This window comes from Haliotis cracherodii, unplaced genomic scaffold (genome assembly GCF_022045235.1).
Source record: "Haliotis cracherodii isolate W230 unplaced genomic scaffold, xgHalCrac1.p SCAF_12, whole genome shotgun sequence".
Classification (NCBI taxonomy): domain Eukaryota; kingdom Metazoa; phylum Mollusca; class Gastropoda; order Lepetellida; family Haliotidae; genus Haliotis; species Haliotis cracherodii.
In genome coordinates this window covers 11,325,523-11,339,893 of record NW_027266267.1, presented here as the reverse complement: position 1 = coordinate 11,339,893, position 14,371 = coordinate 11,325,523, and the positions used below count along the sequence as shown (strand labels likewise).

Here is a 14,371-nt window from a genome sequence, read left to right as displayed (position 1 = left end):
CACACTCTAACAATGATAAGAAAATTCAATCTTGAAGAGTTCACTTTGGTGGGGATGACTTACATTTCGTAGCATTTAAAGGGTTAAGACAGGATTCCTCTAAAACGGTTCTGCTCAAACGTCGTCAAAGTACATATGGACGATTTCCATAGACAATGTTATACCTCATCATCATGATTTGTTAAGACACGAGAGGCCCAAGCCATGAAATGGATCACCATCATTAACATGGAAACACTATGGCGACCTTTGTTGTTGATCAATTCTGCTTATAAACATATGCAGTTCACAATTTGCATCTATTCATTTGACTATCTTAAACTATGTGTCCAGTGTATGGTTAGTCGGATAATGAACTCCACCCACTTGCAGCCCACCTGTTCAGATTTCCATGGTCGTATTAATGCAGAGGAAAGCGAAAGAAGGTGAAAGGATACTCTGCCCAGTGGCGTTCTTCATTACATGTGACAAGAAGGTTTGCCCTGAAGATAAACTCTGTTATATGATAATTCTGATATTAGCTTATTTGACCAAATTGATGCATTACACTACTCGTTGAGAACGTCAGCAGATTGCATATTAGTGTTGCTCATTGTAGTTACACGTAGCAGAGAACTATCAGAACATGTAAACAATTGTGACTACTTCAAATCAAATTACATTGTACCACAGCCAAACGTTAGTGAATATCAATAGAAAGGCATTCGCATACTTCTGTCCACTGCTACAAGCAGAGAGGCCAGGGAAATTTATATCAACCGGGACAGATTCTAATAAATAAGAATATCAACATTTCAACAACATGTCAAGATACAATGATCTAGCTAACATATGACGTGATGCACACTCGTAGATTCTAGTCGATGGTTCCTTACGTCATTGTCATCGCTTCTCACACGCAAAAAGGTCATCATGGGATCCATATGTGTCAGGTCCGTGTCTTATACATCAGATGATGTTGGTTTCCTACTGGTACTGTTGATAAAATCATAGCTGAAATGAAAAGTGACATTTTGCCAGGGTTTCCAGGAATCGGTTGATTTTGAATACACAATGTCATTTTTAAAATGGTCAAATGTAATAAAGTTTATATTTGGAATAACACTTTCTTAGTAAAGTACAGATTCTCGTACTTTTGGGGGATTGAGTGGAAGCCTAGATGGCAGAGTGGGTTAGATCGCCGACTTTGTGTACTGGCGATTAGGTGCCTCACTCTGCCAGTGTGGGTTCGAATCCCGGAAGGGACTCAACCAAAAAACAGTACGAGAGTTTTATCCCAAATATATCATTTGTTACAATCGGTTGATTTGTTATTGAGTGAAATTTACCATAGGGATGGGTTATCAATTATAGAAACGTGAATACTTGAGAATAACCAGTCTTGATTCTATTTTGCGTAAAAGGCTAAATAGGAGACAAAGTGATAGGAATAATAGGTTCACTAAACATCAGTGGTGACAGTAGATGTTCTCGCAAAAGGTGAACATGGCATGCCCTGCCGGTGACATTCCGCCACTTACACACTTTGCAGAATAAATATATGTTTGTTACTAGGAATCAACATATACATGTTTGGTTATTACTCATCGTTTGTTCCATGACATCAGAGTAGCCGGACACACGGTAACTTAAACTTCCAGGATGTATTCATCGCTGTTGAAAATGTAACAGATAAGTTACTTCGGACTTCTGTATTTAGGTTTGCTATAATAATACGTGCACAAACGCCGTCAAAGTTATACAATGGAAACTTGAATATACATCTTTTTTACAGATACCCCCAATACATGGGCATCATGGGCGGATACATTTTTTTTAAAATTGGGGTAAAAAAAGGGAGGGGGGGCGCCTCTGTATCCGCCCATGGGCATTAACTAAAAAAAAGAAGCCCAAAAACTTGTGTTTATCACTTGGTCTCTTTGAAACGAAAACATGCCAGAGAGAATTGATTTACCTGTCGCTGGATTCGAACATTCACGGCATTGCCCGTGACAAGGAAACTCGAATCATTGTGTTTGTTTATTGTTTAACGCCACACGCAATATTCCCGCTTTATGGCCGTGGTCTGTAAATAATCGAGTCAATAATCAGACAATCCAGTGATTGACATCATGAAAAACTCGAATCGTATGCATGATAAGGATATTAGAAGATTGATGACCAGCTCTGAGAAGAAACACTTTTTTCGTTGGGCGCCATAGTCGTTGTCTCACTTATTGCGGTTCCAGTTTTAACAGACTTTCTCTGAGTCACACTGTGAACTCGATCCCCCTTATCTGCCAATGTTCTCTGTAAAAAACAGGGCAGTTAATTTTTAATGGCACATACAAAAACATATTGTTCATAAAATATATCAACTAACTATTAACACTACGCCGAGTTTAGGGTGGTATGCTCATTGTTGTGTGTGAGGTAATTGTTCAGTTATATTCACTGGTCGTCTGTAAATAGTAACAATTCGGATGAAGTAAACACTATCTCCGTTCTGATATGTTAAAAATAGACATAATATAAGTAAAACAGGATAGATCATTCTATATATTGAATTGAAACCAATATAAAAATAATGAATACTTTTACTTTTAATTGGTTTTTTTAACTAAAAGAACAGTTGTGATTTCATTTGATGGACAATATAGACGACCATATTTGGGGCACAATCATATTCCCTCTGCATGACCATTTTCTGAACAAAATGTAGTGGGAAAAGAACAACATTAAACTTCCTCCCAGAAAACTGATAATCACAATTCAACAAATCGTTTGTCTCCAAATCACAATCTGGCAAGTCGATCTCAGTGGAAACATCAGGATTGATGAAGTCTTCGAAATCGGTATTTATATGTTCTTGACAACAGCTTCAATAGATTTTCTCGAACTTGAGCGCGTTCAAGCACAGTTCACATGGATTCAGCATAAACAAGAACGACCCGTGCATATTCGGTTGACATTATTTTACCATATATTTTGAATGGGACTTCGTTTTATTGAGATGCATATATTATGGATATGGCTTGAGGTCCTCGAACTAGTTACACGTTCTAAAATCGGACCATTTCCTACACATTGGGGCCGCCTCAGTGGTCTACCGGACAGATCATCTGCCCAGGGACGGACGGGTGAGTGGCTCAATCCCCTGCCGCGTTATGCAAAATACGTAAACATATGACACTTGTTGTTACCCTGCCTGGCTCTCGGCATCAAGAGGATAACACAAGAACTTGACGGCTATGCTGTGCCTGCGCAAGGCACCTATGTGACAACTGTAGTTTAGTAGGATCTTATGACCCCATTTCACATCACCATCACTGTTTCATATTTAGATATATGCTTAAACTGCTGACTGACAAAATATATCTACAAAAAAAATGATCATTAGGGATGACATCAACTTTCCAATAGATAACGTTTCCTTTATGTCAAGCAATATTACAGCAGCTCCAGGCTTTAAACAAGTTTTATGGAAGACATGTGGAGGCCCTTTATATACTTACGAGAATCAGTGCACAATTGGAAAGTAAATGAAAAATATTCTGAAAAGATATGTTTATACTTTATCAACTACATGTATAAAAGAAATTGTGAAATATATTACGGTTAATATAATGGGGAAAGCAGGTTAACAATGTTCGTGATAACTGTTTCATGTAGCTTACGTCAGATTATCCTCATAGTTTGTTGATTGACCTCAAAGTAGCCGGACGTATGGTAACACCAGCGACCAGCGTGTAAACATCGTCATTGAAACTGTAACAGGTGCGTCACTTGAATCACATCATACGGTTTCTACTGAACTGCGGTAAGTAAGAAATATATGGCGAAGATCAAAACAAACAAAGTATAAATTGCATTTTAACAGTTGTAGATCAGACCACATTTTTTATTCACGTTGTTGTCGAACTTGCCTATTTAACTAATATATCAAGCATGTAATAGCCAGTACATGGATGATAACAAGCGTTTTGTAGCCTACACTATAGGTTGAATGACCATTTGCTATTCAATTTACAATTCCAGCATGTTCTAGTTAGTGAATGGATGGATCTTAAGAAAATGTTTTTTAGACTACAATACTATGTTTCTATGTATACAGTATGTTGTTTAACCCCGCACTCAGCAATATACCAGTCTGTAAATAATCCTGTCTGGACCAGAAAATCTAGTGATTGACATCATGAGCATCGATCCACCAAATTGGGTTACGATGACATTCACGAATAAAGTCAGCGAGCCTGACCACCCGATCCCGTTAGTCGCCTCTTACGACAAGCAAAGTCGCCTTTTACGGCACGCATTGGTTGCTGAAGACCTATTCTACTCCGGATTAACTTTATTTACAGACCACGGTTATGTAGTGGGAATATGAAGAGTTAAACAACAAACAAACTAATTTTCGGGACTGTTACAATGCAACCATTCCAGCACGTTTATTTTATATTTCATTTATGTAAAATACCTGCTTTAATATGTTTTAATGTTTTCAAAGTGCACCGAAATTCGAATGCTTTTGTCTATACGGACATCAAACATTTGACGTATCCCTATGAATCAAAAGCCCCATAAGGCATACCTCTATATATCCTGTGGTATCTATAAATATCATTTAACATCTATAAATATCATTTAACACTAAGTCTTCATTGCGTCACCAAATATCACGTATGTTCAAGAACGTGGGTCAATGACTTTGTCTCCGCACCGGAACAATAGCCATTTGGCGTTCTGTCACGTGATTACCATTAATCGTACCATTTCGACCTATCTACTAAACATGGCTGTTATCGTCTAAACTTCACCAATAATATTTGTCTTCCTCCGTCCCATTGAACTACCATCCGAGGACAAGACAATGAATCGGTAGTTATCATAACGTAACAAATGTTTCTGAAAATGTTGACAAATGAAAATAATGTATCAGTGTTCCCGTCCACCAAACATAAGTTATAAAGTAGTAAGTGCCCTGGCATCAACGGAATAAGATACCCTTGAAGATCCGGGGTAGAATAGGTCTTCAGCAATCTAAGCTTGACGTAAAAGGCGACTATGTTTGTCGTAAGGGGCGACTGACGGGATCGAGTGGTCAGGCTCTGTGACTTGGTTGATGCATGTCATCGTGTCCCAACTGCGTGGATCGATGCTCATGATGTCAATCACTGGATTGTCTGGTCTAGACTCGATTTTATATGACCGCCGTCATATAGCTGGACTATTGCTGAGTGTGGCGTTAAACAACACACAAATAAACTAACAAACAAGTATAACATCCTGTCATTTGATAAACTACAAATAGCATATGACGTTATATTTAAGGTTTCCATGATGACAAACATGACCGAATACGGAGTTCATATTCTGATTCTTCTGATCGAATCACTCATATTAGGTAAGTCTTTTGATATTTGTTTGTACTTTGCGTGTCCTTGCTTCTTAATATTTACTGCGAAGAGTATAAAACCAGTATGTTGACTACATGAGTCGTGTGAGTAAAATATATACCTGGGGAAAAAGGTAAAAATAGGTATTACTTGAGCAACATGTGGATTACGATTTGCCCAAAAAAATGTTGGATGCAGAAAAATCCTGTTTCAAAAGCAGAGATAAAATCTACTATGACGGCAGTTGTATATAACCTGATTGTTAAAGCTATCACTCATCAAGACGATAGTGAGACAAAGAATGAAACCCAATTATGTGTCCTTCCCCTTCATTAACTTATCATACATAAATTTCCAGTTTCCCCCGGTCTCATCTGTCCAGAAATCAGTTACCTTGGCGGCCCTGCCCAGCTGTTCTGCACTGGCGGGGCACTTGTACACACATATTACAACACGGGTGGGCATGTGGCTACGTGTGGATTAACGATTATGTCATCGTGTACATACTCTAACATGTCGACGTATAGACTCAGCTCAAATCAGACGGGGCTAAACATAACAAGAGTACAGATGTCACATGCTGGAAAATGGACCTGCAAATCTGAACGTAGTTCCAACACGTCATGTAATCTGACTATAGCAAGTAAATATTAGTATCACAGTCAATGTTACTAATAGGAAAAATGATTTCACAACATACCCACAACATCCAGGTAACAGGGGTATAAACGGGGATATTTTTCTTAGCCTAGCATGCATAGAACTGAAATGTTACTGATCCTGATCTGTCAACCAGCCCTCAACAGCAGCAAGTTATTCTTAGTCTTCATTACATATCTGATCATTCAAGTGCTATTTTCAAATGTAAAGACAGGTGGTAGTCAGTTGGGGTAAGATTGGGAGGGTGGGCACCGGCTCGTAACCACATTCCGTAGATGTGAATAAGAGCATTACACCAATGGAGGAGAACAGCGCGTCTCTTTAGGATCTCGCAATATCTGAATAAGTTTGCATAATATTCACAATACCTAACTAAATATTTTCGGTGTAAGTATAAATAATCAATGCATGTTATATTTTTGTTGTCCAAAACAGGAGACGGTCAACATTTACATTGTGGATCTGGTTGCTTTAAACTTTTTAGTGTCCACTCAATGGTTTATTATTTGCTCGTGTGATCATATGGATGGATCCAGCCATCGTTTGCGATCGTATCTGGCTAAGAGGGCACATGTGTTGACACGCGCAGTATTCTGAGAATCCATGGGTTTAAACCGTTGACACATGTACATGTTCATGAAGGATTTGTGTCTATTTGAGAATACGAAATGACTAAGGTCATGGAGTGAAATGTGCATATTGTTCAGTTCCAGGTTTTCGATGTATTCGTTTGTGGTGCTAGAGATATGTCGACCAGAGCGGGTGTCATGTTCGAAAATCTCTCTCCCACATGCTGTAATACATTACGCCGGAATGGGCAGGCTCAACATGTTCTGATATCCCGTCATTTGCATTTAATATCCGAAACATTTTATATCTCAGACATGTTTAATGTTCGTTATTTATGTGTTCAGAAATTATACATGTTCACAAAATATAGGAACATAATAGTGTCTTCTGTAAGTTACCTCCCTGTCGCAAGTCAACAGGATGTATGTAACAATGATTCATAAGCAGATACTGTGATAAAGTCGGAATTGTACAATTGACTCTGCTTTTAGCATACATATATTATGATCATGGAAAGGTTTTTGTCGCTTTTACTTCCGCTGTGTTCAAGTCTTAGATTTTGTTTTGTCAGCATCACATCCGTGCTCGCAGGTTGCACTAACGTGGAAAACATCCAAATGAACTCAGACAGGGGCAGAAACTAAGTTGAGTCATGAGCTTATATATTGGTAATACTTCATGCCTACACTCTGTGTTACAGATATCCCCACCTACAACATAACCAGTGACAGGGCTACAGATGCCGTGGATGTGCATGATGGGGTATCCCTCACAGTGGACATCCGGGGCTTCTACTTTTCTGCAGCTCACAACTTGACGCTGCGGGTCGGGAGTGTCACACTGCCACTAAACATGTACTTACCCGAGGCTGTGACCAAGCCAACAAACAGAAACTTCACCATCCCCATTAATGTCACAGAGTCACACTTTGGATATATAGAACTGATTTTTTTATGTAACGGCCAGCAGTTGAATGTTAGTCATCGAAGTGTTACACAACTACAACAAAATACCTCGACCACGGTTTCAGGTAGGTTTGTATCATTGCATTGCGCCTGTCCACCCGCCCATACACCCGACAGTCTGTCATAAATTTGAAATGGTTCTTATCATCCACAATTCATTTGGAGTAACATCTCAGAACAAAATATTTCAGCACAACGTTACGGTTCACCTACTTTCAGAATATCAAATGATTCGTCTCCAAGTAATCCTAACTAAAGAGACTTTCAACTGAGTAGATGTATCAATTTAATTTAGTACACTGTGCAGCTTCTTGAGAACATCGCAATATGTAACACAAGGGCAAAGCCATTGACGCCACCCGCTTGTCGTGAAAACATATATAAAACTTGTTGCCATTGCAACTCGAAACAATATTTGATTAACAAATCCCAAACTTTCAAAGGGAACCAGGTTACCACTAGACCTATCTTTGGGCCTAGTGTGGTGAAGATATAATGCTCTGTTTTCGAGATCTGCTCATGAAGCGACCCCATTTTTAGTGTAAGTCATGGGAATCGGAACAAATACTTGTAAAAACTACAAAACTTTCAAAAGTCACTGGATCACCGCCAGAGCTATCTATGTACCAAGTTTGCGAAGAAAGCTTGTACATTTGTTCAAGATCTGGTTCGGCAATAACATCTTACACAGACAAACGGACAGACGGTGTCCATGTTAATAGCCCCACAAAACGCGTTGCGGGGATAATAATCAAACGCAGTATTGTGTATTGATTATCCGAACATTTCGAGTGGTCAGCAGTAGACCAAGAATTATTCACACATGATGAAATAAGCTGATTACAACTAAATTGAATGTTTTAGTGTTGTGCAAAAATGCGTTCCCTTAATCTCATTGCATTGCCCTTATCACTGAAATAACGTTCGAAACAGCTCTTTTCTGAGGGAATACTGATAATTTGGCCAAAAATATACAATGTAAAACGATAATCGGTAGTGAAAATAGATAAATGAAGTAATACTACGCTTACAGAGATAGAATTTGTGGATTTGTGTTGCATTACTGCACTGAAGATTTCGTATAGGTGTCGACAGGTTTCTGTGTATCCATGAATACATAAACAGTCTGGGAAGTCATAACTGTTGACGTATTTATCTAAAAGAATTGACTTCAATATATTTAAGAGGTTATGGAGATATATATGTAAAAACAGGTATGCGTAAATCCGCTATGCTAGCACACAAGTTTTTACAATAATACCTCCATGAACACAGAAAATATGGAAGTTAATTGTTAATTAAACTGTAACTGAAAAAAAGATGTCAAGATGAGAGTAAACATTATGAGTATTTATTGAACAGATCGTTGAGACACAACATTAAGCAAACATTGTCCGGATAAAGTTAATGCACCGTTGTGTCAGACTTCCTATTATGGTGTTACGCCGATGTCGATTCCCGTGTTGACAGGCGGTTCAGGACGGTTTGAGTGGATTCTCCATTTCCCAAACATGTGGCAGTGTGTGCGTGTGCGTGCGTATGTGTTCGTGCGTGCGTGCTTGCGCGCACGCGTACGCGTGTGTGTGCGTGTGTGTGTGTGAGACTGCGTGTGTGGCTGTCTGTACAAGTCCGGACTTGTTTATCCGGTTGTATAGTGCTAGCCCACTTGAGATTCCATACCGCAGTTTTACATCAACACAACACGGATACACAGTACACTGACTCAGAGCCCCCCAGTATCTCCTTACTGCCGAGCGACAGGCATGAGTGTGAGTAGGTTACACACAATTATTGTGAATTTTGGTATAGATAAATGTTCCTGGTTCCTTTCTTTCTTTTCATTATTGTTGCGTTGTTTGTATCATTATAGATGTATATTGATGTATTTCATGTGTTTCCGGTTTAACGCCTCACGCAGCAATATATCAGCTATAAGATGGCGGTGTGTAGACAATCGAGGCTGGACAGGAAAATCCAGCGACTGGCTTCATGAGCATGGATTTATGCGATTCGGGATACGATTACATGCATCAACCAAGTCAGCGAGGATGACCACCCGATCCCGTGACATATCCATGTGCCATTGAAACAGGTTGGCTTCAATAAACAAACATAAATGTTGAAATAATATAGATTAATATGATTATCACTAAGGTGGTCATGCAATGGACAATGTAAAGTTAATGAATCAGTTAATAGCATATGTCTGTCCTCAGAACTTAACTGGAATGTCGTATTTTTGAAAAGTGTTATTCGAACGAGTTTTAACAGCAAGCTGCGGTTTGGTAACGGTTTTCCCATTGGTTATTGAAACCAAACATATGTTCGGTATGATGAATTTGCCAACTTCATTGTAAGCTACTGCCATTGACACAATAATTATGCATTTCTATTTCCTTACTAATTTAACATTATTGTTGTACATGCTTTGCGGAATCTGATGTGAATAGATGTGACTCATAATCTATAACTTCTCTTCCTTATGCGTACTCCATCTAAATGCCGTTCATTTAAGGGGCTTAACAAGAGCTCTTCTGCTCGGAGTCAGTGTACTGGGTCTGAGTAGCGTATTCATGTTAAAGTGCGGCATGGTATATCTGTGGGCTGGCACTATTGAATTGGCTTTAGTCCGGACTGGTACAAGCCGCCAAACACAGGTCTATGCGTGTTGCTTTGTAAGTGCAACTCTCTTGTGCGCGACGTTAAACTCAATTTCACCTCCTATTGCCTAAGAGCATAAACTTTAATCTTGTTTAAATTTACAGACCGCTCACATTTGAAAACCACAATGTTCTGAAATATCAGACTATATATCAATTTTCTTAAACCCGAAACAACATGATCAAACAAAACAATATCCTCAAAAGCACAATAATTTTGAGATTTAAAATTCCACGACAACACTTACACAGCGTGGCAGTTGTTTTATAAAAAAACAAAAACAATATGGGATTACGTATACACCTTTGTCTAACACCAGTACTGGATGAAACATATGGGGTTTTACATTCTATCGTGATCAGGTGAAGTTAATTCATAATGTGATTAATTGTAAATGGTTAATTGTTTTTTTTCTATAGTGTTACGTGACGATTCCCAAATTGAAATAATATGTAAACCAATAAATCTATACGTCAAAAAACTCTATGTGAAACCAACGAACAACCAACAAATGGGACACAATCCACAAATGTATTACAAAAATTAATTATGTTTACAAATCAGTACAAAATACTGTACAGTAATTACAATGGCAGTACACAATAGAGTGGTAGTACAATATATAATGGCAATACTTAATATGATGGCAGTTGTCAGTATCAAACACACAATTACCGTGGTGATAGCACAAGTATATTATATATATTATTCCATATATTCCCTTTTCGGCGACAGCGGCCAAACTTCCGAGACGGGCCAAGGCAGGTATTCTAGGGTGATGAGTGATGCACACACTAAAATTGGTCTTGAAGTGATGCAACGTGTGCGAGATGCATAAACACGCCCTTGTCCCACTATATATACAACTTAACTAGCTACTGGTCATTTCTACACTGTACCCTCATCATGTATTTTTTCCAACACACTTTACCATCCGCTGTATACCTTGGCGTAAGTTAACACACCACACCAACATCTAATATAGTAACTTCCTGACGACTGCTTACATTACATAGAACTTCATTCTTGACGACTAATCATTTTCAAAAACACTGCGTTTACTAAAGGTTCACGGGTGGCCCAGCCGTCTAAGGCGCCGCAATTCGCTGTGCAGAGTTGCGTCCCTTGGGCACGCCAGAAACCTATGATTGTGAGTTCGAATCCCGGTTCGCCTCGATTATGTTTCTAGGTTTGTCAGCACCATACCCATGCTCGTGGTTTTCACCGAGGCGGTAAACATCCGAGACCTGCATCACTTTGGGCTGTCTTCCCACATCAAGCTGACACGCCGTGATATAACTTGAATACAGTTAAAATAGCGTTAAACCCAACTCAATCACTCACTCACTGCCAAAAACTATAGTCTGTACTTTATTGACCAGTGGTTTCTAGTGTACTCACTAATGACACTGATCAAGGACACGTGCCGTCAAACCTACATGTAGTACTACAACAAGGAGACCCTATAATGCAATATCTTTTGCATCAGAAGTTATACAATATTAGCGGTAGATCTGATTTTAATGAGATTGTAATGATATACATCTAACAATGTACGGAGCCATTATTCATTCACACAAACAGATAATTAGAACTAGATTATGATTGAACTGGTTCGGTAAAACCGATTATTCGTTACATTCGACTTCGTCATATCAAGGGTATGCTGTACAGTCCTTTCAAATTACAACCCATTGTCAGCCATCATATCCAGCAGTATGCTAGCCTCTTGAAAGTGGAAACAGTGTCATTGTAACGGATCTATTCCACTATTGATACATTTAAACTATTGTTTGTTGCTTGTCACAGACGATTCAAGGTCAGGATAGGTGACCAGCACCCCCGTGTTGTGGTAGAAGCTAATGGCATTTAAGATCAAGGGGCTGCAACATAGCTGTGCATGTTAAATTCTACCCTGGACCCGTGAAGATCCGGATTGGAAGAATGGGTCTTCAGCAATCCATGCTTGCCGTAAAAGGCGACTATGCTTGTCATAAAAGGTGACGTAGTCGCAGAATGGCAAGCGATCCCTCAACGCCTGGTGAACATTGTCAAGAAAGGGTTAATGCTGACGGTGGCTACACCAGTAACCGAAACTTCTGCGACTTATATGAACGTCATTTTAAGGGTTTCAAGAATGTTTTCATCAGGGTAATAACTAGTGTATAATGTAATATAAAGTTCGTTTTGCGTTATCTGTTCTTGAGACATCAAGGACATATTTTGTCAGTAGTCGTCACAATGTTTGCTGGTAAGCTCATATTTATATGCAAAAATGTTTTTGACCCTTGACTGCTTTTGAATAGCATATATAGGACAAATGACGTTCGCAAAAAAATCGGAATCAAGTTTTTCTCTTCACCTGACCTTTAATGTGGAGGAGATGTTTTCAAGAATATGTATTCAAAGATACATAACACACTTTCAACTTGAATTTTGTCATTTAATTATATATTTTTTAGCAAGGTACCTTTTGATAGTACATATATATACCACGGTGGGGACATCAGCCTACGGTTTCACACACTACCCATATTTTGGAATGGAACCCGGCTTTTCAGCTTGACGATCGAATGCCTAAACCACTAAGCTATCCACTGCCTTAAATGTCTCAAAGCTAAACTAGCGTATCAGTAGAGGGGGTATATCATTTTTCTGTCTTTTTTGTCGTTGGTCAAAACAGGTGACAAGATCAGCAGACAATCAAGCACATGATGAGGTGGTTGTAACTCTGTCACGAGGGAAACGGAACCAGGCTGAGGACAATGTTGTAGTAGGCTCGGGAGGATCTGATTCTGGTAATGATCATCAAGTAAACCCGGACTGCGTATTAATCTTCTATTAATCAAGGTTTTTCATTTGTAATAACATAATGTTATTTTTGGGTAGGCAGCTACACAAAAAGTCTATGATAAATTGGATATTCCATGTGTCGAGTGACGGGGAAAGAGGAGATATATATATATCTCCTTTGCCGCCGTCATTCAATGAGAGATATTTCACTCGACACATAAAATATCCTCTACAAATTTCATTCTTCATGTTCACTAGTTTCTGTATAACGTGTCGTTGTTTTCAATTTTATTATTGTTCCGGGAAGTGGTTTTACTGCTATTATTCACAATGCTATAATTTGTTTGTTATTTTGAAGCTTTACGTAGCAATATTCCAGCTATATGACGTTTACCCATACCCGAGTCTGGAGCTGACAATCCGTCCATAGACATCAAGATGGTCAATCCACACATTTGTGACTCGATGACACGAAAGCAACCACGTGATGAAGATTGACCACCTACTCCATTTAGTCGCCTCTTTTGACAAGCATATGTTGCTGGGGACCATTCCTAACCACCAATCCTCACGGATGGCAATGCAATAAACATAATAATCCATTACTCTTGGGTCTACATAATGTTTTATAAACATAGTGCGGTTGAAGTGTGCATTGTTTTAATTCCTTGTCGGCCATTCTCACGTCTATTTTTTATGAATCAGTTTGTTGTCTAAAATACTAGTTGTCCCAAAGTATGATACAATTTTGGCATTTGTTTCAGGTGGCGATAACCTACATCCTGAAACGAGAGGAGAATATGTGGCCCTTGATAGAAATGCTGTCCAACCCTCAAACATCTGTGAACAACTGGGAACATATGAAGAAATTGGCAACATGTGAAGTACTGCTATTCTGAAAAGTAACTGGAGACTACACTAAACATAGCAATAGATTCTCGCCTTGTTTAAACTGATATTTAAATGGAGTGTACATGTCCACTATATGGAAGACATGATCAAAGTTCGAAATAAATAACATTTATATCTAGCAAAAAGGTTTCACATTACATTTTAGAATTAATCTTCATGATAGTGTGTCAGAACGTCACACTTATTATAAACCTAAACACATCAATGTAAAGGACTATCACCGTGTTTGGATAACAGTATGTCTGTCTTGGTCTAACGTAGTAGTTTTGGAATCCTAGCCTAGCAAACCGGACGTTTATTTTGTGAAGGGAATGCAGAGAGGTGGCAAATTTAGAAATTAACGAATGGAGACAAAAAGTTGTAGCATCTGTAGAAGATGACATGTACACAGCTTGTACCATTCAAAAAAGCTTTCATGGAAGATATTTGTCGGTG

At 38.8% G+C, this 14,371-nt stretch overlaps 1 protein-coding gene across 1 annotated transcript; it reads left to right on the top strand.

Moving 5' to 3' along the window:
• The first annotated feature begins 7,457 nt into the window (after positions 1-7,457).
• Positions 7,458-14,145, top strand: LOC139457005 (uncharacterized). Its single transcript, XM_071238461.1, has 4 exons — positions 7,458-7,635; positions 9,787-9,803; positions 12,915-13,029; positions 13,789-14,145. Exons 1-4 carry the CDS (start codon positions 7,458-7,460, stop codon positions 13,905-13,907), a joined length of 429 nt encoding a protein of 142 aa, XP_071094562.1. The 3' UTR covers positions 13,908-14,145.
• Positions 14,146-14,371: the final 226 nt, after the last annotated feature.